The 27359-nt window shown below is 50.4% G+C and overlaps 7 protein-coding genes across 7 annotated transcripts; 5 read left to right on the top strand and 2 right to left on the bottom strand.

Moving 5' to 3' along the window:
- Positions 1-1427: 1427 nt before the first annotated feature.
- NCS54_01481700 (uncharacterized protein) lies at positions 1428-1751 on the top strand (the record flags this gene model as incomplete). The annotated part of the gene is made up of 1 exon (XM_053159943.1): positions 1428-1751. The coding sequence occupies one exon, from the start codon at positions 1428-1430 to the stop codon at positions 1749-1751; it is 324 nt and encodes a 107-aa protein (XP_053015918.1).
- Positions 1752-1850: 99 nt separating this feature from the next.
- On the top strand, positions 1851-2260 carry NCS54_01481800 (Hypothetical protein; the record flags this gene model as incomplete). The annotated part of the gene is made up of 2 exons (XM_053159944.1): positions 1851-2078; positions 2165-2260. The coding sequence occupies 2 exons, from the start codon at positions 1851-1853 to the stop codon at positions 2258-2260; spliced, it is 324 nt and encodes a 107-aa protein (XP_053015919.1).
- Positions 2261-6617: 4357 nt separating this feature from the next.
- NCS54_01481900 (Hypothetical protein) lies at positions 6618-7890 on the bottom strand (the record flags this gene model as incomplete). Its single annotated transcript, XM_053159945.1, has 4 exons — positions 6618-6745; positions 6808-7250; positions 7343-7547; positions 7611-7890. 4 exons carry the CDS (start codon positions 7888-7890, stop codon positions 6618-6620), a joined length of 1056 nt encoding a protein of 351 aa, XP_053015920.1.
- A 2384-nt stretch (positions 7891-10274) lies between these two features.
- On the top strand, positions 10275-14605 carry NCS54_01482000 (Hypothetical protein; the record flags this gene model as incomplete). The annotated part of the gene is made up of 4 exons (XM_053159946.1): positions 10275-11150; positions 11788-12618; positions 12697-14291; positions 14359-14605. The coding sequence occupies 4 exons, from the start codon at positions 10275-10277 to the stop codon at positions 14603-14605; spliced, it is 3549 nt and encodes a 1182-aa protein (XP_053015921.1).
- A 4713-nt stretch (positions 14606-19318) lies between these two features.
- Positions 19319-19822, bottom strand: NCS54_01482100 (Hypothetical protein; the record flags this gene model as incomplete). The annotated part of the gene is made up of 2 exons (XM_053159947.1): positions 19319-19447; positions 19496-19822. The coding sequence occupies 2 exons, from the start codon at positions 19820-19822 to the stop codon at positions 19319-19321; spliced, it is 456 nt and encodes a 151-aa protein (XP_053015922.1).
- Positions 19823-21975: 2153 nt separating this feature from the next.
- On the top strand, positions 21976-24773 carry NCS54_01482200 (Hypothetical protein; the record flags this gene model as incomplete). Its single annotated transcript, XM_053159948.1, has 4 exons — positions 21976-22503; positions 22555-23408; positions 23462-23524; positions 23584-24773. The coding sequence occupies 4 exons, from the start codon at positions 21976-21978 to the stop codon at positions 23627-23629; spliced, it is 1491 nt and encodes a 496-aa protein (XP_053015923.1). The 3' UTR covers positions 23630-24773.
- A 780-nt stretch (positions 24774-25553) lies between these two features.
- Positions 25554-26531, top strand: NCS54_01482300 (MYND-type zinc finger protein samB; the record flags this gene model as incomplete). The annotated part of the gene is made up of 1 exon (XM_053159949.1): positions 25554-26531. The coding sequence occupies one exon, from the start codon at positions 25554-25556 to the stop codon at positions 26529-26531; it is 978 nt and encodes a 325-aa protein (XP_053015924.1).
- Between the last annotated feature and the right edge of the window lie 828 nt (positions 26532-27359).

Genomic DNA, 27359 nt, shown 5'->3' on the forward strand with positions numbered 1-27359 from the left:
ACAAACTGACTTGGGATTTGGAAGCAGCGGCGTCGAAAGTCTATTATATCAAGTTCACACGATTTCTCTTTTCTTTTATCCCTTTTCATCATGCCCCAAGTGGGAGAGAATGGGTGCCCAACAGTCTATCTCGTTCATCGAGCCTCCAAGCGACCCACAGGTCCTCAGCTCGGAATTCCTCGGCTTCTTATAACAAATTCTACAACAATTCCAGCTATAACTGAACGCTCAATACGTACATACAAGAGCCATTTCATTCAGAAACGGATCACACAGGATCCAATTGCAAAAGAATCCCATTGCAGGTGCACATGGCCGAGCTACAAAACTACAAAACTACAAAACTACAAAACTACAAAACTACAAAACTACAAAACTACAAAACTACAAAACTACAAAACTACAAAACTACAAAACTACAAAACTACAAAACTACAAAACTACAAAACTACAAAACACAAAAACACAAAAACACAAAAAACGCAGCGAACGCCGCTGGATTGGCTTCTTCAGCCTTAACAACCACAGTCCTACGAGACATACAACGGAACCTGCTCAATCGGATCCGGCCAAAGAAAGCAAGACAGTTCGACTATCGTAGTCAGCCGTCAATATCAACAAAGGATAGTATCAATGTCCTCTACATTTATTTCGGAAAATATAAACCTAGAATGGAGTGGGAGATCTGGAGTGCTAAGGCTCCAGTGATCGAAGATTCCAAGGCTTCATTCAAACATCAAACATCAAACAAACGTTAAACCTAGGATGAAGTGGGAGATCTGGGGTGTTAAGGCTCCAGTGATCGAAGATTCCAAGGCTTCATCCAAACATCAAAACCACCTGTCCGTGATGAAGTGGGAGATCTGGGGTGCTAAGGCTCCAGTGATCGAAGATTCCAAGGCTTCATCCAAACATCAAAACCACCTGTCCGTGATGAAGTGGGAGATCTGGGGTGCTAAGGCTCCAGTGATCGAAGATTCCAAGGCTTCATCCAAACATCAAACAATCTGGAGGATATGGGGTGCTAAGGCTCCAGTGACCAGAAACTCAAGGCTGTCCGCCTCACAAATATCAAATCATCAAACAATCTGGGGGATCCAGGGTGCTAAGGCCCCGGCGACCGAACAATCCAACGCAGGTGTGGTAATAGAAGCTCTTTCCTATTTTTCACCCACGAAGGTGTTTTTGAGGTTTTAATGAGGCCACACTCTGTTACGCAGAAACATCTCGCACCAATGGCTCGAGTGGGAGTGTTGAGATCCGTTGCTTTGACGGATCAATGGCTATTCCGATCCATTGGTGGCTGGGATGTGGATGTCTTCTTGTCTATAGCTTTCGCTGGTTCGCGCTAGTCTTTCTTCTTCTTTAATCAATACAACATGCTCATCTCAACAATAATCAACTGGTTAATGAACTATTCAACCATCATGGACGAGCGCGAAGCCGTTGCAGTTGCCACTCTTTTCGCGGACTACGACCTAATAGCGTGTGTTGCCGAGGACGGGGCATACACGTCCCAGAACCCCGACCCCGGGGACAATATCTTTCAGCCTAGCAAGCGTGCTATCTACCAATTAACGCAGCGAGGTAAGGACCTCATTAATGGCTCAAGATCACGAAGACGGTCTTCGGAGAGGGAGGGCAGTGCTGGTTCCCAGCGGAACGGTATCGCCAAGGATTCCAACACGCAACGGCTCGACAAGATCCTGAAAGATCCTTCCGTGCGACTTCTCTTCCGCGAGCGATCCTGAGACACACATTGCGAGGAGAACCTATCCTTCTACCAAGACGTGGATGAGTTTATACGGAATTGTAAGGTGGCCACGCGCGCTGCCCAGAAGGAGCCCAATATGACCGCGACGGACGGCATCAGCGAGAGCATAGCTCAGGCGTATAGAATCTATAATGCCTTCCTGGCTGCCGGCTCGCCTTGCGAGCTTAATATTGACCACCAGCTGCGGAACAGCCTTACCGCCCGGATGACCAAAGCTGTGAGTCAGGACGCTACCATGATCGACACTCTTCAAGAAGTGATATCTCTATTCGAAGACGCCCAAAATGCCGTGTTCAAGTTGATGGTTAGTGCAAGTCTGGTTTAATACCCGCCTCGAAAATCCCAAAATGACCGTTCTTGAGATCGCCGACCAGGCGCTAACATAAACAGGACTCGGTACCAAAATTCCTGAGCAACCCCAAGTATGAGCAGCAATTGCGAAACTATGAGTTTGACCTAGTTGGAAAGGGCCCCGAGCGTGGCTAGAGCTAGAACCCAACCAACTGCCATTGATGCGGCGATGCCAGTGTCGGACGGACGCCGACCATCACTAGCGACACAGACCACAACGGAACGCTGGAGGGCGAAGGGGTCAGCAACGCAAATCACCTCCACGCACCATATGCCTCATTATACAAATCGTTAGTATACATCGTCTCCTATACGGCGAACAGCAAAGGAGTCGGTGGGGGCCAGCACCACAGGCAACAATTGGCGCCGACGGGACGCCTTCCCTAGGAACTACGACCCAATAACTCGGTTTGCATCGCCCGATAATCATTGAGTTGCAAGTCTGCATCATGAATGCTTTCACAAAGGAGCCGAGTTCACGACACAGGAAGGAAGCTGCAAGAACTCACAGTCAGAAGCCGACGTCGAGAGCAAGCCCTTAAAACGACAGTTTATACATCTAGGAATGCCAGAAATCACATCATTACTGAACACTTGAGTCTTTTCTCTACGTCTGGGCCTTATTGGCCGTCGCAGTTCAGTTGTGGTTGCTGCAACGACCATCCCAGCGGAATATGACTGATTCCTACAACGAGAATTGAAGAAGTCTAAGCAAAGAAACGGACCCGGAAATCGAGCCTGTAACCTTCGAGCCGGCGAGGCCCTGCTGACTGAGCTCCGGTCAGGCCCGTCATAGTTCGCACTGCGCAGTCTGGATGAGTGCATAAGGAATGGATCGCATTATTGTACTGCAATAGCTGCAGGTTTCTCTAGCCCAGTAGAGCACCATCGCCTCCTGCGACCAATATCTTTCTATTTGTTCGGCACTGTTTCCTCCACCAGCTTCTTGTTGTTCGCATTCGTTGATGATTCTCTGCGCCTCCATTCAACCAAGCTCGCCTCCACAGCCTTTTGCTGATGCCTGATGGCACTGCGCAAGTCGCGGTCCATGTCGCGCAGCTCCTGAATGATAATATGGATGTCGCTCTCTGCACTATTGAATTCTTAGCTGCAAGCACTGCTGGTTCAGGCTGGCTGATACGCACAAATCTGTGGGCTTAAAAGTACGGCCCGTAACATCCATGCTACCTATCTTTGCGGGGAATGCTCTTTCCCACATCCCGCGCTAAGGGACTTATTGCTCAGAAACACCAAGATATAGAATGCATAGAATCTAGCCGGCAGAAGACTAGATTCACAAGTTGATACTTTATGAAGTTGTATTCTACCATGAAGGCAGTTTTATACTCAAAACTGGCTCGATCAATCATCGATATCGTGGAGAGGTTCTAGACCGCGGTCTATTCCCCAGAGCGCGGCGACGAATACGAGGAAGCAAGGTTCAGACGACCCCATCATGCACCCCGGAGCAAATCCCCCGACAGCGGCAGACCATGTATTGTCATCTGCCAATCAAGATGAACCATTCGTCTGACACCCAAGCCACGCAGTCCTTCCTGCATCCGGCAAAGCTTTGACCCACAAAGGGAAATCCTGACTAGACTGTTTCTGTCCTTAGGTCCAGCTTGTCAGCATCCCCTAAGCCATAAAACACCCATAACCAAAGGGAAAAAAAGTGACGGATCACAACAGTGGTTTGACAACAATAAATAGCAAAGCACGCAGCACGAAAATAGAAGCCCAGAGTCAACTAAAGTAGAAGTACCCGGGATTGAGGGCTAGAACTGGACCCCATCCAGGCGTGTCCTTTGACTGCTAGAGACAGTTCTGCACCCAAGAACAACAAAGCATGCATGTCCTTTATTCTCGGAACCTTTACTACGGATATGCATAGTACTATTGCATAAAGAAAACCGGCTCTGCAGTTCTTGGGAACAGAATCAACACTCATCCCGTAGTTGAGGGGTTGAACAATTCGTAAGATGCAGAAGGCGACTTCAACGTCCTCAGCCACAATAACCCACCAACTTCTATCCAAGTCGCATGCGATATTTCATCTCGGGACCCATACCCGCCAGCCACTTTAGACTAAGAAGGCTTAGTATCGGGTACCGGAAATGCTGTGCTTTGACAGTGAGACTGTCAGCACACAAAAAGAGAGTGAAAGGGCAAACAGCTGGAAGCCTCAACCACGGAGGGGTCGGACAGTGCTGTATTTATTCTTGGGGCGCTAATTAGTTATGCGAGCCCCCTTTTGTTATTGCCAAGGCTATGTTCAATGCGGTTAGGGCTCAGCTCTGCTGTCTCCTGCGAGCTGCTAGGATCCTGCAAACTCCCAGCGCTCGGCATTAGCGGTTTCCGTCGGTTTACTTCAATCGGAGGTCCCTGACACAGACATGCAGTGCAGCCATGCTTTTTTTTCAGGGCTTTCATCTGCCGCAAAAACTCAACTAATTCGTAATTCACTAATGCAGGGTTTACTCCGGTTTTCCGCTTTTCCCCTATTATTACCCGTCATAACATTTTGACATCTGATCGGTACTAGGTTATGAGGCATTGAAGCTGCGTTAGCTCATTACGAATTTGTTGAGTTTTTGCGGTAGTCGTGGCCCGAGGAAATGAAGACCTCCCTAAAGATATGAAGTTAGTGTCTTTAGGATTCCCCTGGATCTCAGGGCAGCATTTCCGAGGATGATGAACTATGACGTCTAGTCATAACGATTTGCTACATCTCATTCATATCCTTCATGCAGAAAAATGACTTGTCAATATGATCATCCACATGCTATAACTGTAATCTCTAAAAGGAACAACATCTGGGGTTTCTAACTCTCTTTTCAGTTCCTCTCATTAAACCGTGACATGTCAGAAAAAGCGTGTGCATGAACATCCCACATCTCACGTGGCTTATTCCCACCGCCTCGGGGTCCCCGAGGGGAGGGGGATGGTTGAATTTCGGCCAACTCTATCACAGTATGTCGGAGTTCCTTACTAATGCAACTGCAAACCTGAAAAATAGCTCGGAATAACACACTTCGTAGTTTACGGCCAGCTACGTGCCGGTACAGGATTAGTAGGAAATGGGGAGCGGGGTTGCACGCGTCCTAGAATCTGGCAGATCGTCTTGGCCTAGGTCTGCCGGCGATAGATTTAGACTAAGCCGACTAGGAACTCATTGAGGCGGCATCTCAGCGGCGTAATCAGGCTAGGCGCATAGTAAGTTGAGCTGCCAGAGTACGGGTTTAGTAAACTGATGACTGTGGCTAAGAGTAGTATATAGGATATATATTCTAGTAGTAATGCGGTATATAGAGTTAAGAATAGTACGTTCCGGAATATAACGGAGGGATGCTAAGGCAGCACCTAGCGTTTAGATATTGAGTATAACTTGTCTCTTTGCCAGGCCTTATATTAGGTAGAGAGAGTCTTTAAGGGATTATACCGTAATGGCCCGTATCGTTATGCCGTATATTAACCATATCCTTTTAATATATAACCCTAATGCTTAAGGAGATAGCATTGTTAGAGGGGAGAATTGGGTAGGCATACTCACTGGAATTTAGCTAGCATAGCGCAATAGTTGGCCGATAATAATAGGCTTGCGGCATTAGAGAGGACGGGCTACAAGGTAGTACTGGTAGGAGTCGTAGTTATTAGATAAAAAGAAGTCTTATTAGCTATAGTCGGAGGAAATTATAGTCACCAGGGAGCGGTACTCCGCGAGAGCTAGGAATAGCATCGCTACGAGTACCAAGGTTTTCATCATAGACTGTTAAAGTAAACAAGAGCTTGTTAGCATGAGAGCCGTTGTGGTTGAACTTGGTACAGAGTAAGGTGATGAAGTTATTGGCGCTCCTATATTCTCCTCGAACTCGAGAAGCTCTTCGAAGAAATTGCTAAGTTCTCATCTCTTCTCCTCTCCAACGAGATAGCATATTTCCTTTTCCGTGCTGATAACTCGGAACCCCTAAAACCGGTCAAAAGCGATCGCTTCAAAACGTAGAGCCAAACATGAGTTATATGCTGTGTCATAAAGCAAGCAAGGAAGAACCCCCCCCCCCGACGCCTTAGGAAGGGTATCAATAGCCGATCCACCACCCCGCTTAGTACCATCCCAGAAAGAACGCCCCAAATCAAACCAGGCTAGAAAGAATACCCCGTCCGGTTAAAACGATTGACTGGGGTCCTATGTATGGCCATTGCCTTGTTTTCCGTCGAAAGCCCGGCTACCATCCTTTTGTGGTCCGCTTCTCCATGACGTGCTTGCCATGGGTATTATAACTATTATATGTAGTAAAAGCGCAATAACTAAATCCTGTGAGTTGATCGATTAAATAGCTGCTATCCACGCACCTCTATCGACGTGTAGTGCGCAAGAGCCGTGTGGGGGGATATACATCCCACAACTGTAAGGTACGAGCAGAGATCTCGAATAGCATACCGTGAAAGCCAAAGACTCGTCCGGGCATGTGATTCCCGTGTCATCATCCGATTAGATCGAAAGATAGTCTTCGGAGCTTACTTCAGAACGAGTGTCGCCCCGATGAACTTTTCGGTGTCGCCGGAGATTGGAGACCACAGAGAAGTTCCGGCCACACCCCTCGACCTCACAGGCAAAAGCTGAATGTCTATATTAGCAACATCCATTGATGTGAGTCTCTGTTCAAGATGGAAATACGCACGTCTCTCGCCAGTGTGACTATACACATGGGTCTGAAGAGAGCTGGGTCGTGTAAATAGTTTATCGCAGACCTTACACTTGTGCTTCTTCTGGGGGCGAGAAGAGACTTTGGACCTGAACTGGCCCATCAGTGACTGGGGAGTTGGCGGCACTTCGGATGCCATTAAACCCTGGGGCTGGAGAAGGGCCCGTAAGTTAACCGGTTTAACGTCCGAGCTAGCAGTGGAGGGATCCGAGACTGAACCACCATAGGAGCTGAAGTTGTATGTGGAAGGGATGGAAGAGCTGGTGGAGTGGGCGGAAGGGAATCCATAACGGTCCACCGAAGACCTGTCGCTTCTGGAACCATAACCATCCCTGGGAGTTTCCTGACATATGTCTGGCATGCCTTGGCTAACATCGAGAGCATACACAAAGCTCCTCTGGACATTAGATTGAAGGCCCCTGAAACTCAAGTCACCAATGAATTCGACATATCGTGTTTTCACGAGTGCACATGTCACGGAGACTAAGCATGGGAACTAGGTAGAACTAACTGCTGAGGGAACCTCCTGGCATGGTCTGCGTCAGGGGCGAAGGTGATAGGTGATGGCCGCACGGGAGCTGGCGCGCAGGGCATTGCTTCGTAGGGAGTGATCGACGTGCGCGTAACCTGAGCGCTGACGGGGGAAGCCCACGTAGTGTTCTTCTGACCTCCGTAAGCCGCAGGCGTAGTCCGTATGCGGTTGGTGCTGAGGAGATCTAGGGAAGAAACCGAGTAAGTCCTATTTGACTAGGTGAGCTACGGAGCGAAGCTGAGGTTACCTGCAGAAGTGTTTGCGACAAGCATGGAGTTATACGATGCCGTCGACGAGGCACTAATAGTGCTGTATTGGCCACTATGGGGAGGCTTGCCGGCTATCATGCTTGGGACGAGGGCCTGGTGGTTTCTAGCCAAGTGTCCTCCACCTGCTGGGGCAGGCTGAGGCCGCGACGACGAGGACGGCCAAAGGCTTGAGAAAACAGGAGGTTGTGGGGGAGTCGAAAGGGCAAAGTGAAAGGAAGGTCCAAACCGCTTGTGTGTCGTGTCAAGAATCATGGTCATGTTGGCGTGCTAACTTGACTCTGTAAAGTTCGGGTTGATTAAACATGTGAGCAGAGGAGCGATAGACGGTTCGCATATGAAGAAAAAGGGCTTATTAAATAAGATGCCGGATCACGACCAGGAGAAAAGCCATGTCGATTCCACAAATCAGAGACAAATGATCCAGACTTGTCCGTGGTGGTTTCGAAATACGTTAGCCCGCTTCAGAGGCGGACTGTGTGGGGGGAGAGAAGTGGAGTTCCATTAACTTATCCCTCTCGGGAATTGAGGTATGACGACTCTGGTCTAAGTGATCGGCAGGCCCATGTTGTTTTTGCGCGGTGACAGGGAGAATGGAATATGACAGGGTATTACAGTAGCCAATCAGGTTCCATAAGTTGGTAGCCTCTCTGGGTCAATCTTAACTAGTCCATAGCACCCAGATAGTCCGCGGTACTTAACGGTACAGAGATCAGCGAGGTGTTGAGAGAGGCATTTCGTCATAGCATCCGAGGCAGATATGGTGAAGTTGTTCGGGATTCTGGTCTCCGTTGGTGTTTGGGGCCGATAGACTAAGCTTTAACGGATCGCGTGGAGCACTTGAGTGGTATCTGGCTTCGGAATTGAGGATCGCAGCCACTCAACGGCAGCATCGAGAGATCCGCCGCGCTTGTTTAGTGTTGGGGAATTGACAAAGGGCTTAGCTATGCGTCGTCGAGTCATGGGCCATGGAGATGACCCCTCGGTAATAAACAATGCCAGGGGGGCTTTCAAAGACACTAGGTTAAGGACGCTAAGACATCCTAGATACACCGGGAGGCGTCAAGCCCGCGGGTGCACACGCCTTTTTCCAGGCCTTATTGTTTCAAATACTTCACCATTTGCAGCTTTCCTTGTGTTTCTTGTCTTGTCTGTGTACCACAACCGTCACACATAGCTCTGTCGCTTCCGCTGCCCCCCGGGGTACCTTACGTCAGGGCTCTTGGATGGATTCACAACCTCCCACGACGGTTGCGGGGAGGTGGTTCGGACTAGCGCTAAGGACTGGGACCGTCATGAGGGCGGCAAGCATTTGGGGCAGGCCGCTGCCAGCCAGGGCACCCTCCCGAAAGGTAGAGTTGCTGGGATGCTTGGTTTTTTTGTCGATGGATGGTTGCATATGCACTGTGGGTCACATCCTGACAGCGGACCCAAGTGCGTGTGCAGCACGGATGCCCGAGCGTACGCTTTTGCTTGACTTGAGCCAGTGATCTTGTCAGATCAGGCAAGCATTAGACTGGACTGTATCGAAAGGTCTAGAAGGGATTCGGGATGTTCTTCTCGAAGTATCTTGGAGACTCGCCAGAATAAAATACCACGACTCGTGCTAGTGTTACCGTTGTCGATCTCTTTCTGCATTGTACCTATGTTGTGGCACGCTAGCGGTATTTGCCGGCAGGGGAGAGGCATCAGTGTTGAATTACGCCGAGTGGGAACACTTGTGTGATTTTGGAAATTAGTGTGGGGCAACAGACACGCATATCCACCAGGTTCAAAGTTCTCCACGGCTGATTGAATCGTACATAGCCGGCAGCCACGACAGCGATATTGACATCGACGACAAGCAGGGTCTTCATAAGGAAAACAGTCCCCACAGAATGATAGTGTGACAGTTCATCTTCTTAGCTGCGCTAGCATCTTAAGCTAAGCTGTCGTCCTCGCTCCTCGCCAGCTACATAGGCAAACTAGAATTAAATAGGCATGGTTCTAGCAAGGGCCCCCTGCTTGCTCAATTCTAGCACAAACGGGTGATGGGCATGGCGGTTTTGGTGCAGCGGAATTTAGTGCCAAGGAGCTCGATGCTAAGACGCGGCGGCAGGAAGAACCTGCAAGGCGGCCAATTCTTACCGTACCAATTACCACCCGGATCAGGTCCCGATACACGAAATCGTGGCCCGTGCACGCAACGTCCCCCTGTCACAGCAGATGAGACGGATTGATTTCAGTAATTTCCGCTTGAGGAAGAAGCAGGTGAAGGGCGAATACTCTCTCGAAATCTCATTTTTGATCATCTTTATATCTTTTGGAATACCTTGTAGCCGCTTGGCGGAGATCCACGCCTTTGGCGGATGTCTGGCGCTGCGAACCCCGCTTCAGACGTCATCATCGCCATGGGACGCGAACCGGACGCTCCGGGCGGGGGACATCATCGTCCCCTGCGTAAAAGAGCGAGAACGACGAGGGCAATGCAATCAGAGCAACAAGAATGTGATATGGAATGGCAGCAGGAGGAGAGCAGCGAGGGGGTGCCGAGCAACAATCGACCCCGGAAAAGGGCCACGCCTAAGGCGGCCGACAGTATGACCGACGCGATTCAGGGCCTGAAACAGCTCCTGGAACAAGACTTCAATAAGAAAATTGAAATCATGAAAACAGAGTTCCAGCTCGAGTTCACCAAGCTCAGCGACCGTATGACTGAGGAAGTCGCTAGGACCACGGCCCGGATGGCACAGGAATTGTCGCAGGTGCGAGAGCAGCTTACTCAGGTTTGCAGCGAGCTGGAGCGTACCCGACTGCAGCTGGATACCGTGAGCGAGGCTCATGCAGCACGATCGCCTGGTCGATCATATGCGGATGTTGCCGGGATGACGCCTATTAGTATTACCACTCAAACTCCATCCACGGTTCGATCGGCAACCCCGGAACCGGTGTTCTGCACAGTAGACACATCCCGGGTGCCCGAGGATCATATCGGAGACACTACGCCAGCAGTGCTTCGCAGAACCATTGAACAGGAAATGCGAACGTCTAGCGACCAACCTAGTTGGCGATGTGTTGCAGTGACCAGAGATGGACGAAATACCAACCGCCTGAGGGTCATCGGTAGGAATGAGGAAGAACTGAAGAAGATCAAGACCATTATTGAGGTCAAGAAGGCTCCAGGTGCGAGAGTCCTCCGAGGCCAACTGTACCCAGTCAAAGTTGACAACATCAACCGTGCGGCCGTCCTCGACCAGGAAGGCAAGGTCCTTCCAGGAGCAATGGAAGCTTTGGGCCAGGAGAATGAAGTCCAGATTGCCAAGATGGCCTGGTTGAGTCGAAAAGACCGCGTAAAGGCGTACGGATCTATGGTGGTATACCTCACCAAAAGCAGCGATGCCAGGAGACTCCTACAGGAACGCTACTTCCTTGCAGCGGGTGAATCGGCATATACCAGCGCGTTTGAGCGGAGAACCGGACCGATACAATGCTACAACTGCCAGGAGCTTGGCCACAAGGTCTTCTCGTGCAGCAAGAATCGGGTATGTGCGAGATGCGCCGTCGAAGGCCACCATCACAGTGAGTGCCAGACGCAGGTACCCAAGTGTGTACCCTGTGGTGGGCCGCACGAGTCGTTCAGCAGAAGCTGCCCGAAACTCTATCCTACCCGGCATGAGTAGGATGTTTCAGGTGATCCAATTGAATGTAAGAAAACAGGATATGGTACACGAAAGCCTAATGAACGACAAGCGACTCCAAAATTTTGCAGTTTTGGCGATCCAAGAACCACAGGCACGAAAAGTCGATAACAAACTACTTACAGTCCCTATGGGACACCCCAAATGGATCAAAATGGTCCCCACAATTTGGAGAGATGGCAGATGGGCGGTCCGGAGCATGTTGTGGGTGAACAAGAATGTGGAGGCGGAACAGATACCGATTGAGTCACCGGACATGACGGCAGCCGTCATAAGGCTCCCTGAGCAGCTGGTCCTGGTAGTATCAACTTACGTACCAGGAGGAGATGCTCAGGCTCTACGAGACACTTGCAACATCTTACGCCAGGTTATCACAGACACAAGAAGAGGGGCAGGTAGGGTTGTGGATGTGGTGGTTGCCGGAGACTTTAACCGGCACGACCAGCTCTGGGGAGGAGATGACGTTTCTTTAGTGAGACAGGGTGAAGCGGACCAGATCATTGACCTTATGCACGAACTTGGCCTCACCAGCTTGCTCCCCAGAGGAACGAAGACGTGGAGTGACGGAGTCTTTGAGACAACGGTCGACTTGGTCTTGGCCTCGGAGGAGTTGACGGCATCAACTGTCCAATGCGCGATTCACAGGACGGAACACGGCTCAGATCATCGGGCGATTAACACGGTCTTCGACATTTCGGTTCCCGGACCAAAACAACAGACTCGGCTTCTCCTGAAGAATGCGCCATGGAGAGAAATCAACACAAGAATTGCAAGCGCGCTGGAGGCATTGCCGTCGGAAGGCACCGTACAGGAGAAAACTGACAGGCTGATGTCGGTGGTTGTGGAGGCGGTTCATTCCCTGGCACCAAAAGCCAAGCCGTCGCCGTACGCCAAACGGTGGTGGACGACGGATCTCACGCAGCTTCGCCAAATATATACGAACTGGAGGAACCGCGCTCGAGCCGAGAGGCGAGCAGGGCAAACCAGGACGGAGCTGGAAGAGATGGCGAAAGGGGCTGCAAAGCAGTATCATGACGCCATCAGACAACAAAAGAAGAAGCATTGGAACGAGTTTCTGGCGGACAATGACAACATCTGGAAGGTGGCCAAGTACTTGAAGTCTGGGGATGATGCGGCATTTGGCAAAATTCCGCAGCTGGCCAGGGCGGATGGGACAGCCACGACTAACCACAGGGAACAAGCTGAAGAGCTACTATCCAAGTTCATTCCTCCCCTGCCGAACGACATCGAAGACGAAGGCCCTAGGCCTCAAAGAGCCCCTATAGCGATGCCAGATATCACAACAGAGGAGGTAGAACGATAACTGTTCGCGGCAAAATCTTGGAAGGCCCCCGGGGAAGATGGACTGCCGATGTTTGTTTGGAAGCAGGTGTGGCCAGTCGTCAAGCACTGGGTGATGGCAATATTCCGGGCTTCATTGGAAGAGGGAACGTTGCCCCATCAGTGGAGGCATGCAAAGATCATACCGCTCAAAAAGCCCGGTAAAGGAGACTACACGGTGGCAAAGGCCTGGCGACCGATTTCCCTACTGGCTATACTCGGCAAGGTATTGGAGTCGGTGGTCGCGGAAAGGATCTCACATGCTGTGGAAACGTACGGCTTGCTCCCGACGAATCATTTTGGAGCCCGCAAGCAACGATCAGCAGAACAAGCGCTTCTGCTCCTGCAGGAACAGATCTATGCCGCTTGGCGACGTGGACGGATCGTGAGCCTGGTCAGTTTCGATGTCAAGGGAGCTTACAATGGAGTGTGGAAGGAAAGGCTTCTTCAGAGAATGAAGGCACGTGGCATCCCGGAGCAGCTAGTTGGCTGGGTAGAAGCGTTTTGCTCCAATCGCACGGCATCGATCCTAATCAACGGAGAGTCATCGGAAATTCGAGACCTACCACAGGCGGGCTTACCCCAGGGCTCTCCGCTGTCTCCAATCTTGTTTCTTTTCTTCAACGCAGATTTGGTACAGCGGCGGATCGACAGCAACGGAGGAGCGATCGCGTTTGTGGACGATTTTACAGCCTGGGTCACAGGGCCAACAGCGCAGAGCAACCGTAAGGGAGTCGAAGCTGTTATCAAAGAGGCTTTGGATTGGGGGAGGAGAAGCGGCGCGGCATTTGAGGCGGACAAGACTGCTATCATACATTTCACCCGGAAGGAGTCCAAGTCCGACTCAGAGCCCTTTGTGATCAAGGGGCAGACAGTCCAACCGAAAGACCGTGTCAAGATCCTGGGAGTCATCATGGACGGCGGGCTCAAGTACAAGGAACACATCGCCAGGGCAGCATCCAAGGGGTTGAAAGCGGCAATGGAACTGAAGAGGTTAAGGGGCTTATCACCAGCGACAGCAAGACAGCTATTCACAGCTACAGTAGCCCCGGTTGTGGACTACGCCTCCAATGTGTGGATGCACAGGTGCCAGGACAGAATCATGGGACCAATTAACAGGGTTCAGAGAGCGGGAGCCCAGGCTATCGTTGGAACGTTCAGTACAGTGACGACGAGCGTAGCGGAAGCAGAAGCTCATATCGCTTCAGCACAACAGCGGTTCTGGAGGAGGGCAACCAAGATGTGGACGGATATTCACGCATTGCCCTGCACCAACCCTCTCCGCAGGATGATATCCCGCATACGAGCGTTCAGAAGGGCTCACCGGTCACCACTCTACCAGGTAGCAACGACACTCGGAGACATACCAATGGAACAGCTGGAAACCATTCAACCATTCGCACTAGCGCCATGGGAAGAAAGAGTGGAAGCCATCACCGACGAGGCAGCCCCAGGAGAGTCGGAAGCAGGCTGGGCCATACGCATCGCAGTGAGCAGCTCTGCGCGAAATGACGTAGTGGGTGTTGGTGGAGCAGTCCAGATTCCGCTTTCGGTGCGAGGCGGCCCAAAGCTCGAGACCTTCTCATTTACTCTTGGTATGAGAACAGAACAGAACCCATATAGCGGAGAGCTAGCGGCGATGGCGTATGCCCAAAGGCGAACTCCACCAAGGGTGAAATATCGCAGCTTTGCACTGCTAACGAGCAACAAGGCTGCTGCGCTTACGCTCAAGCAACCCCCGTCAGCAGTCCGGGCAAGAATACATACGCTGTATCTACGATTCGATTGAAGATCTGCGGGAAGACAGAAACGTCGTAAGGGTCCTGTGGCTACCCTCAAGCGATGAAAACGAGCTTCTGAAGCAGGCCAAGGCAGAGGCATGGAAGGCAACACAGCAAGGAGCCATTCCTCAAAAGTGGTTTCCTGGCATGAAATCGACAACGCTTAGGATCGCATGATCTAAAGTCAACGCCAATGGGTCGTTGCCAGACAAGGTTGGAAGACATTCTAAAAGAGTCGATGCGGCACTCCCGGGGAAACACACGAGACAACTCTACGCCCAGCTATCATGGAAAGAAGCTAGTGTGCTCGCCTAGCTCAGAACAGGCATAGCGAGATTGAACGCATATCTCTTCCACATCAAAGCGGTACCATCGGACCGGTGTGATTGTGGGCAAGCGAGAGAGACAGTTGAACATTTCCTCTTCCGATGCCGAAAGTGGACAGCATACCTGACAGAGATGCTTCAATGCACCGATACCCAGAGAGGCAACATCTCTTTCTATCTCGGAGGAAAGTCACCATCTGATGACCAAAAATGGACGTCAAACTTGGAAGCTGTTCGAGCGACAATCCGGTTTGCATTGGCCACGGGCCGCCTTGATGCAAGCTAACCGGGGAGAGGAACCCCTCCTGTCAGACAATTGGCTCCACAGGGATCATTGATGGCACCAGTCAATTGATGAGAATTATCTAAGGAGCAAGAACTCAATGGCAAGACGCGTTGAGTCGTGCAGCTCTTTATACACAAATGAAAGTGTTGCCTGTTTAGGCAGTAGCAGCTGCCCTGCAGGCAGCTGCACTAGTGGGGCCAGGGCTTGATATGCGACAAGATGCCATGCCGTTCTCCGAGGTGCCGTGGGACACGGTCTCCATCGGCCTTGAGGGCGAACTTGCATTGAATGCATAAGATCGCTGGCTCTGGCTGATTGAGGTAAAGTCCGAGGCGGTCGAGCTGCTCAATCATTGTTCACTTTTGGCGAAGAGGATAGCTGGTTAGGAGGAGGATTGCTAATAGATATTGGGCTGATTAGGAGGGAGGGCTCTCTTCTCTCTTTGACTTACCTCGAGTGAGAAAGGGGGAGGGCATAGGTAGGGATCCCTTGCTCCCTTACGGGGTCTACCTACTGCCGCGATGGCTCCTATACCTACTCTGGACTTGACCAGAATGATGATTGGCTGCATTAGTCTCACTAAGGAAAACGGGCCCCATTACCAAATGATCCCTAATAATTTGGGAAATGAGATGGATTTTGGGAATGGGCCCCATTCCTGAGGAGGTAGCTGACAAGGATGGTTAGGGATAGGTGATTGGCGCGGAAGCGGGAATGGGGCGCGTTCCCGACCTGAATACTTGGTAGGTCATGGCCGAGAACATCGGTAATGGTGCTGATAAGGCAACATCTGAACAGGCTGGCAACCTGGTTGGCCAGTTTCCGGTATGTATCGGTGCTCGTCTCATGCTGACCCAAAACATCTGGCAGCCAGCCGGTCTGGTTAACGGGGCACAGGGGACAGTGTATGATATGGGTTGGGCCCCCGGCGCTGATACACTTCGTGACCCGCCGTGTGTCATTATGATGGTGATGGATAAGAATACCGGGCCGCCTTATCTAACCACCGGTGACGGGCGTGAGGTAGTACCCATAACCCCCGTGAGGCGAGACTTCTTTCTTGGGACATCTGCGTGCACACGAAAACAGTTTCCGCTTATAGTATCGTATGCCATTACGATTCACAAGTCACAGAGCATCACTGTGGACAAGATGGTGGCGGATCTGTCTGAACGGGACTTTCAGACAGGGCTTAGCTATGTTGCGGTGTCAAGGGTCAAGATGCTAGAGGGGTTAATAATCGATGCCCCATTTGAACGGGCATCTCTCTGCTATGGGAAGCTACCTGATGGCAAGAATAGTTCCACGAGGCTAACACGCCTGAGGCTATATAAGTCCTAACCGATTAGTAGGTGTTTTGATGAAGGTCCGCGACCAGGACCGGCGGAGGCAACAGCGACTTGATCAGCCCCTTTTCCATCCTCTTTTTTCTTAAAATCTTAACGTACATGATAAGCGAGTGCACCGGACAAGTGAGTGCACCACTTTGAAAGTTCTTAGGATTTACACTTTAATTTGTAATCTCTTTAAAGAATTCTCTAAAATTAAAGAAAAATCTTAGAAAGCTATAATTTTAAAGTTTAATTATATAAAATGAGAAAAGTATTTATTATTTTTTATAGATTTTTTAGAAATCCTTTAGTAAGGTAGTTTAGAAAAAATCGTATTCGCACTGTATATATCGCTATTTCTTGATAAATGGATTTTTTTTAAAAATATTAAAAAATCATTTTTAGATATTATATGGAGTTATATTTATAGAAATACTCTTTTTAACTTCATAGCTATTTTATATCTACTTTTAGAGATTTAGGGTTTTGTGATTTTAGGTTATACAGTATGCTGGTGCATTCACTTGTCCGGTGCACTCGCTTATCATGTACGTTAACGATATCCAGAGTTAGCAACATTAGCGATACAGCATGAAATTTCATCCTAGGCAATCCTCCGCAACATAGAGATACATCCTTCGGACTTTATTACGCCCTCCCCGCCTCCGGTGAGGGTGTCACCATATTTTAGGCAATTATATACAAAGATAAGTACTATCGACCGTACAGGGTCAGGGAATATCCCACCATACCTAAATCCACCTAAATCCACTCCATTACATCCACTTTCAGGCCCAAATGTAGTGGATTATTACGTAACTAAGCGCCGGCAAAGTGGATTTAATAGAGATGGGCGACTTATATGTGGTCCACGTGGATATGCAGTGTAGTTGGTGATAGCGGTGGATGAGCTGAAACTTCGATAGGGGCATGAACTTGAGGATAGAGTGAAGAGCGCCTTGCTTCCCCAGCTTTGGGGTACTCCAGTGGCTTTCAAACCTTCTTACCTTGTGAATTCCTACGTAAATCAGCATGCCGAACCATATGTATACATCTGCAACAGTGATTCCTTGCCCCCAGCTCCAAATCCTTGACTTTGGCTTCAGCTCGTCATTCCAGCTGTCGGTTACGCCCTTTGCGATCAAACTAGCAACCCAGCTATTGCTGTAGTGAATCCATTTCTCAACGAGCCAAATAGGTAGGAAAAGCTGGAATAGCTGCAGCGGCGTATGGGGCAGTTGGTTGATGTGAAGGTCGCGAGCTTCTATGTGGAAAGGCTCGAAGCTGTGGCCGCGGGCCGTATCGGCCGAAAAAACCGGCGCCCGGGTGGGTTCATTGGGCCCCACTGGATAGCTGTGCTTTTCATTGATAAAGCTCTTATCATCGAAGGCATTCAGTGCCTGCGCCTCTTCAGGAATTGATTGGGAAGTCATTGTTTTCTTCAAAATGATTTGTATGGTGTTTTGCTCGCAAATGCTTCATAAGGGGAACTTTGGGTACCCCGCTTGTACTCTCGTCATCGCAGGGGTCATGTGGGGCTCGTGACTTGGTGGAGGTTATTAGCAGCCGAAGAGATAAGTTGAATAGGAAATCCCAAGCATAGTCCAGCCACGTCAGGCGACTATTGAAGCTAAAATTGCCGAGCTCACCCGACAGTCCGTGCTCTGACTCGTGTCTAGCTTAATCTGGAGAAACCCTCCTCGGTGGCTAAGATGAGCTTGGCGCCACGGCTCCTTAGTGATTAAAACGGCCAAGGCGCGGAACGCATGGACCTGGAGTCCTCCCAAGCAGCCGTTGTCTCGAAAGCGGAGCCGCCATTGTGATCCAGGCTGGCGGGGATAGCAAGGTGCCGGCGTGCCGACGTACGTCTACACCTATTTTGGTAAACATACGTGGTCGAGACTCGAGGGCTTAGCGTGGTGCGCCAACCCTAATATCGGCGTAGCGTTGCAGGCGTGTCACATTGTGCCTCGGCAACAGTACCATACATATCCCGACCCGGAAGCCGCTGCCGACGAAAGGCAAGACGGCACTGAGAGGGTGAGCACGCGTCGTTTGATGCAGGCTTGGGAACGCACCTGGGTTCCGGAAAATGGGATTCCCCTCTTCAGTCATCTTCACGACATGTTCGACACACGGCTCTTTTCGACAAGGATGCGAACCATTCAACTCAACTCAATATATTGAAATGGATTGACGTCAACCGTCAACCAACTCACTCAACGTCAGGTTTGCTGATCCAAATATATTGAATAATTTGATTAAATCTGCCGAGAAGTAGAACTAATTAGAAATTGGACCAGCAAACCTGATGTTGGTTGAGTTGGGATAACGGTTGACGTCAATCCATTTCAACATGTTGATATCCGTTGAGTGGTTCGCATCCTTGACGGGCTCGTTATCCGGATCACCCTCCTGTCCTACAGATAAGCCAACTTCAGGAATGGACAACTGGGAGGCTTCTCTCAACCTTCAATGGTCACGCAAACGAAAACGAGCACATGAGCCTTGGATCGCATCTGCGCTGGCCAGCCATGATAGTTACCTTGCACCCTGCAACAGTGAGGAGTTCTTGGCAGACGTGAATTGGGAGTTGATAAAAGTTGCAAGACGACGTTGATAGCAAACGGGGAGCACCAGAACTGGGAAGATAGTTAATAGCATGTAAACGAGCATCCATCATGAATCAGAGGAGCTTCTCAGGCTTGAGACTATCATAGAAGCATCCCTAACACTTATGCCTGGCACTTATGTCTGGCATTTATGCCTTGCGTCGGCGAGTCGCCGACAATTAATTTTGTATGGGAAATGTTTTGGCGCTTGCATGACATGGGTCAACCGACGATTAAAATGAGCACCAGCCTGGTGGCCCTGGAGGTCCCCATCACCTGCCGCTACATCCACGTGAAAACTGACTATGTCGATGCGCAAAACTTGCATTGGAAGATCAGTAACGTGAAAATAACATCTCAAGCGCAGCAATTGTCGACTGCAGTACTGTGTGGTCTTCTACGAGAGATCTGTTTCTCTCCTCGAGGAGTGCAATATACTCTCTCGCCATACATATAATAGCCACCTATATTCTAGGTAAGAATTATTACTTCACGAGTTAGTGGTGACTAACCTCATCCACCATCGTTTTAGGCGTTCCTTCTTGCGGGTCCTTCGTTGCACTCTCCTCTCCTTCCTTTTCCGTTTCAACTCTCATAGGAGGAATACTATCCCGTAATTCGGTTAATGTATCATACAACTGGGTGTCGTGGCGCTTCTCGGTGGTGCACCTGGGCGGGGCTTCCGATGGTTTGTGACGGCCCGAGTTGCGTGCCGGCGCGGGAGGACACTCGGGTTTGATCACCATGCTGGAGGTGAGGGACAATGGCGTCAGTCTATACGGCCTCTGTAGCTCAGGAGGTCCCAAGGAACGGTGGGATGCTGCGAAGAGAATTGGCATCGGGGAAAGGGACGGGAAATATATTGAGGTTGAAAGGGGTCGCCGCGGCACTTGAGTCTGTGGTAGTGTTGTAACGCCCTGAACACCTCCCTCAACTCGGGCTGCGTTGAAAATTATGGCGCCAAAAATGTTCGCACGACAATTTGCACGATGATGTATCCAAATGTCACTTTCTCAACCTGGCCCAACAAAGAGATATGACATGTCTACTACCCCAGACGAGGTGGTACAAAATGGTACCGCAGTTGCGCCACCACCCTTTGGCCATTCCACTCAAACTCAAGGGTTTCGTAGTTCTAGCCGATCATTGGATCGTGTTCTGTGCCACCTTGCAGATCAATGGGGTCCAGGCCAACCTACTGGGTCGGTTAATGCAACTATGGCCTGACGTAGCGCATCACTGCCTATTACAGACACAACACGGTCGCGGCGGCGGACGACGGCTGAACGACGGTCAGGGGTTTGGGATTGCACTGTACCGTTTGCCCTGCTACTTAAACAAGGGTGCGTGTAATATGATCAAATACAACAAATCTGGCCCGTACACGCAGTGAGGTCGTCTTAAAAATGCGTTCAATTACATATTTGGCGATCAATAGGGGGACAGGTGCCCGTCCTTCTAAAACTGGACGGGGACCGTCCTAATTACCATATCTAGTATAGCGCCTCCGCCGTCAGTCTTCCCTACGCGCTGCCTATCCCCTCAATCGTCGAAAGGCTCCCGCCAGGTCACTCCAGGGATGTCTGCCCATTTAAAATGCAAAGAATGAAAGGTACATTATTCCCTACCTAAATTAGCCCAAGGTAGATGTCCCAACAATATTTTGAGTTACAAGTCGCGACATCACACTGCTCACACCCCCAAGTTGATTGATGCCTCTTCTTTAATTGAAGCCTCTTCTTATTATTGCTGAAATCGCTTATAGGTCATAAACTTGATAATCGAGTGTTCAGGGCGCTGATCCTCCAGCTTAGGGGTTTTCCAATGGTCTTCAATCGCGATTTCTTTGTGGATTCCTATATAAATTAAGATTCCAAGCCAGATATATAATTCTGCTGCAGAGGTCGGCTTCCACTCCTGTAGTCTTGACCCCTCTCTTAATTCGTGGTTCTGGCTATCAATAATGCCCCTTTCTTGCAAAGGTGTTGACCCAGCTATTGGTATACTCGGCCCAGATGCTAACTAGGGAAAGTGGCACGAAGTGTTGGAAGAGGTATAGGGGCTCTTGGGGCAGTTGGTTGACCTTAAGATCGCGCCTTTCCACCTTGAAGGGTTGACAATTGAAGCCTCGGTCTGTGGCGGGAGGAAAGTCGGGCTGCCGCGTGCTATCCCCTTGCTCGCGGCGGCTGTCATCCTCTCTGATGAAGCTGCTATCATCATATGCATTGAGGGCCTCGCCTGGTATTGATTGAGAACTCATAGATGACTTTGCAATGATTTGTATGACGATTTTGGCGGCAATGGTTAATGATGCATCTTTAGGTTCCCCTCATGTACCTGTCATGTGACAGGGGTCATGTGGGGCAAGGTACTTTCGGGAGCCTTTCGATAATTGAGGGGATAAGCATATTCTAAAGGACGCCTCTTGCCACGCCTCTTGCTATTTAATTTAGTATTTTGGCCCGAGATTTTATAAACTAGATCATCCACCTTATCTAAATGCGACAGCAGACGAGCGGGATTCTGACTATGATAGAGGCGTCCTGTTGTGATCTGGCCCTGTGTTTATTTCTCCCGAGCCTTGATCTTATCATCCATTTTTAATCCCCCTCTCTTGTATTAAGAACGTATGTCGTCTGAGGAGCTGACTGAATGACGCACCGAGGGAAGGTGCGGGGCTAGATTACCCGGTATGTATCCGCACTTGGCGACTAGTGCGTTGTTTAGCCGCCCACTCGACGCGTTGAACATGGCGCCACAAGCGTCGGCCCATCTGCTGACCTTCAAACCTGAACTTCACTTCTGCCGATCCCGACAACACGTTCAATCAACCCCCTGACTGTCAGACAGGTGACGACTGGTTCCCGACACACGTGTGTTTAAGCAGTCTAAGGGACTCAATTCATGCCATTGCTCGTGTTCTCGCTCTAGAGATCATAGCTCAGTTAGCGTCGTGGCTGAGGTTGAGTCATTTCGTGAAGCCAAGGCCAAAATGACGACACAGGAATGCCTGCGCAAATTGAAGGGCATAACAGAGATTGTCGCACGATGCAGCCTCGAATTCGAAGTGATCAAATCACCGCATGAGATTTATGAGGAGAAAGCGGCGGCTGTGCGGGCCAGCCTTGCTCAAGTGTGGGATCGCCTTCTAGCAAACCCCCATGCACCGGAAGCGTCTGGACTTCAACGCGAGATCGAAGACCACGGTGGCCAGTTGAAAGAACTGGAAATCACATACAATGCGACCTTCAAGGAAGATGAAAAAGCTTATGATCAACAATTACATGCAGCAATGGAGAGTCTTTGCGACGATCTGATCGGAACAATAGGACGGTCCCAGGTAGAGAAATCGCTGCGAACACTTTCGAACCAGCAGCCGTCCGAAAGTGGTCATGGTGGCTCTTCTGATGGCCTGGAAACGTCTTTGACTACGCCAAGTGAAGCTACTGAACGAGAGGTCAGGACTTCACAGTTGCATGCATCTGCTCCAAGGACGGGAAGTGTCATGCGTGTCTGTCCCGTGAGCCTCTTCTGCACCGGGATGGGCAGGATCGTTAGCTGACGCATACAGGAAAAACGAAAGGAAAGTCCATCTGGCTTGTCAACAAGACAGAAACGCCACCGGGCCGATCGCACAAAGCCTCATAGAGAAGTGATGAAGACAATCCACTTTGAGGAAGTCTTTCAGAACGGGTCTGCTGCAACCAAACATGTCATCGTTAGGTTTCCAGCAGACGATGGTGCATGGTACATTCTTCGATGCGACAAGCATGGTCTCACTTTTAAAGACAAAGCGATCGAGAGCGCTACGGCCCACCTGGCTGGTGGAGAGCATGGCCGGCTGTCGAAAGAGCCCGCCGAAGTTATCGAGCAACTTGGAGTTCAGGTTCTTGATTGCAACGAGACCCTGGCTGACAAGAACAACACAGTAGCTCTGAAAGCATTGCGAAAGGAACACGAGCAGGGTGCTGCTCACAACAGGCCCCTACGGGAAAAAACCTCGCCTTCTCACAGACCCACCAGGCAGAGTCGAAGGCGACATCATGGCGATAGTAGGCGGCAACGCGATCAAGATTTCGACGGCATTATAGACCCAAGACCTGGCGACGTATATCTCGCTTTCTGGGAGAAGTCTAAGGAATGGTTGGCCGTCCTCCTCCTCCCCCTGACAGAGCTGGATAACGTTGGCGTCCGAAACAATCTTCGAGATTTAGGTCTAGCAGAGGACGTGCCAGGATGTTATGACTATGACAACCGGACCAATTGTTTTAGATGGCGGGAAGGATACAGAGATGGTGAGTCGTCTGTCAGAGAGCGTGAGTTTCCCGTCATGTACTTTGACGGGCAGGACTTCCCGGCCAGGAGTGCAGTGGGCTGGGTAGCTGCCAAAGATTTGCGCATCCTCGATGTAAATGCTGCTCAGTCGTGTCTGGTTCCGCATTTTCAATCAGTGCGGAAATTCCTGAGAGACCGTGCAGCGCCGCCGCAAGCGGAGGTCATCGTCGCGAGTTCTGGCGTGGACAGAACCGATTCATTCAACGGTATGTCGCCATAGGGACTTCCGCGTACAGTTCTGCTTACAGCTTATCACCGCATCCAGAGCAGCACACTCATCCAAGACCTTCCCCAGATTCAAATCAGGATGATCACGAAGTCGCGCATCCGGCTGAGCTGGCACCATGTACAGCGCAGTCGCGCTCCACCGCATCCGCTCCTGATGGCCGGGCTTCGTTGCCAGGTGGCTTGAGAGAGCCGGAGCAAAGTCCTGAACCGCGCCAAGAGATACCAAGAAACGACCATTCTGATACTCGATGCGAAATCAACCCGGTAAATGGAACTCAACTGGAAGAGCATCCCGGCCAGATCTTGAGTGTAACGAGGTCTCAGGCCTCAGCAAGGACGAGCCAAGCAATAGACGGGTTCGAGCATGCCACGAGCACAGCAGAACGAGACTCTCTCGCCGCAGAAGAAGGGGCCGGAGATCGTGTCGACAGCACGGCTATCATATCGCCACGAGTATCGCCTCAAGTATCCGCTCTCGCACAGGCTGCGCTCGATACCCTTCGCTCGCCGGCGCCAGTGCGAGACAGCGGGTCAACACCGCTCACATCTGACGACCATTGTGAAGCCGAACCTTCTGCACCATCCAGGTCGACTGAGTTAAGACCTTCTCAGCCAGCACATGTCGCAAAAGCCGCGTCAGAAACTCCTCGAAACCAGGGTGCCGAGCCAGTGGCATGTCGCATAATGGATGAACAATCACGGGACCAAGCTCAGCATTCTCCAACGTCAAGACTTCAACTAGTATTACAAGGTCCATCGTCCAGTTACAGCTCTACCTTGTCGGAAGGCCCAGCGTCGAATCGTGCGCCGCTTCAACCTTTTCCTGCTCTTCCACCAATTCGACCCCTAAACCGGGGTCATATCAGCATTGACTCTACAAAAGTCTTATCGACGTCACAGCCGCCACCGAATGCGTGCGCCTTACCACCGATTCTTCCTTCTAGAGGGCAAGACACGACATTCCATGCCATGTCTACCCATTGGTGGAGTAACCCAGCTACTGTATCGCAGGTGGCAAACCCCAACGCGGCAAGCAGTCCATTACTTGGCACTGTCCCATTGCCAGTTGATCAGGATTGCTTGTCGACTGGTCAAGGTCGAGCTGCTGCCCATGCAAGTGCGTCAGCACCTTCACGGTTCAACGAAGTTGGGCCAAGCAATTTAGGTCTCGAGAAAGCAACATCGTTGTGCGCACCCATGCATCCTGATCTACAAATCTTAAGCGAGTCAGAATCACTCGACTTGAACCATTGGGCTTATAAACTTCCTGGGCCGCTCGTCGATTATCTAAAGGAATATTTAAAACAGAAAAGTCTGGTTCCTGAGTTCAATGGGCTAAGGAACTCTGAAAGTTTTTATAACTGTCCTTTATGCGACGAGAGAAAGGTGAAAAACTACCAGCGCCCAGGGTCATTCACTAATCATCTGGTGAAGCACTGGCGTTCATTTCAAAACAATTTAGAAGTCCGCTTGTCGGAATGACAGTTCATAGTTTTAGAGAATTAGAGCGTATGACTGCCAATCAATCTTGGTGATCTAGTCTGTCTATCACCTGTTATCTTACAATGATGTTGTTTTGTTTACAATAATTAAACGATTTGTGGGGTTGCTAGGTCACAAATTCAGCCACGTGACCTCCTGTCACTTTCACCACGGGTCTGGTCGCCATTTTCCCGTACGTTCAAGCTAGCCCCTAAAAATCCAACTCACTAGCACGAAATCGTCTCCCATCTCCCCCAAGCAAACTACTACATTTTTGGACCTTCAACGACCTCAATTCATCGCCCACCCAACAGAAAATGGACGCTCCTGCCCCCTGCACGATTTGTGGTTCCCCCCAATGCTCGCCGCTGTGCTCGTTGCCACTCCGCTACCTACTGCTCCATTGAGTGTCAGCACACTGACTGGCGAACCCGCCGGCTTTTGTGTCGCCAGTTTGAAAAATGTGCCAGAGCCAACTTTGCCAGCCGGCCCTTGCCCAATCACCACCTCGCCATCTTCTTTCCCATGGCTGAAGAGCGGCCGGCCCTTACATGGGTGGGCTCCAAAAAGGACGACTACGAAGATAGGAACTACTTCCACCCAGTTCTTGACCACCTCTTACACATTCCCGGCGAAACCGGATACATCGGTCGCGGTTTACGCCAGGTTAGGGGCAATATCTTTCGTGGAAGGAATGACAACCAGGATACTCTGCACATATGGTTCCTAGATCTAGCCGTTGCGTTGCACATCAAACCCAATCAAGCCATCCATGGTACACCCCCAACCTTGATTGGAGATACTTGGGGCGATTTCATCTGGAAGGGTCTGCTCGTTGCAGTGATGAGGGCCGGATCCGACTTTGATCCTCGCCATCCCACTGACATTACCCTCACAGCCTACCGTGACGCCATCGACTACCTTGGCTACTACATAGACACGGTCGGGAGTATGATCGATGAACCTGGTCGGCACCACCACCTATCCAAGGTCGTCCTAGCAGACAAGGCTTCCAAGGCCATCGGCGTCCGAATCAACTGCGGCCGTGACCAGGCCATCCGCGGCGAGCCCGAAATCGTTCAGGTTGCCGTGCCCAAGATCCATCCCCTCTTTAACCTCGAAAGCGACGACCCATGCGATATCGCTTCCCTCTTTGGCCTGGAGTTGGTCGCAAAGGCATATGATGGCAATCACCGCGACCGGGACAGTCACCCGTCATTAAATGATCTGGCGAATCCTTTGGCCCAACTCCTCCTGATCAGAACCTCTACAAGAAACGGAAAGTGGGCTTATTTGCCAAGCCACTGGAGCCGTCAGCCCCTAGGGAGTATTCTTTTCTTCGATCGTTCTAGGCGAGATGTAGACATTACCGCGATCTGCAATCTGATTGAAGCGGTCGCGGTGCCTTTCATCTTCAAGGAGGAGGCGCCTGAACCCAGAGCAGAGCAGAAATTGCTGGAAAGACTCGAACAGGAGGGTTCCAAACGCGGGATTGGGCATTAAGCTTTACTGTACGATATATCGGCTGCATACAGGCAAACTATGTAGTCGCGTTTTTGCTGGCCGAGCTTGGAAGAACATATAGCTCTCTTATATTGAGACCCTTTACCTTGGGCGTTGACAATATTCCGGCAGGCCTGGTCAGTGCTAGGGCGGACTTTCCTGACCTAGGCACTCATGGTCGACGCTGCTCAATTTGAGGAAATGCATGCGCAAGCTCGTCAGACTTTGCCTCTCCCGAAGGTATACAACCGCGTGGGTATGTTGGCTTTGTTGTACAAGCAGGGGAGACACTTCCTGAGCTGGGAACCCGTCCTCTCTCCCTTGCCCCAACAGAGAACGAACGGTGCTCATTCCCACTGCCACCTAAAGGCACCATGTTCGGTAATGTATAGGTCGTACCTCTAGAGATGGGACATTGCCGGAACAAATGTCTCGTCACACCGTCGCGAGGTATGTCGACTTTAATGCCGTCCGTCTTGGGTTCAGCTCCGGAGAAGTGGTTTTTACGAGTGTATTTAAGACTCATATAGCGAGCCATGACATGGTTTGGCAAATTTGGCGACTACAGAGGTTGATATTATAAATTACCATAGTGTTCAAATAGGAATTGCTACTTGAAATGGAAGAGTTCCTGTATTGTTAAAATACGGGAGTTCTTGCAGCCAGCCTGTGTCAATAACAGTCCTCTCTTATACAACGCTTCAGTCTAAACTGAAGTTTTAGACGCCTGTGATGGGTTAAGCGTTCATTTAATTCGTGCTTCAGGCCATCAACTTTGAGTGAACAGCGTAGGAGCTTTCCAATTACTTATTTTATTCAACTTGGTCT

This window comes from Fusarium falciforme, chromosome 13 (assembly GCF_026873545.1).
Source record: "Fusarium falciforme chromosome 13, complete sequence".
Taxonomy (NCBI): Eukaryota; Fungi; Ascomycota; class Sordariomycetes; order Hypocreales; family Nectriaceae; genus Fusarium; species Fusarium falciforme.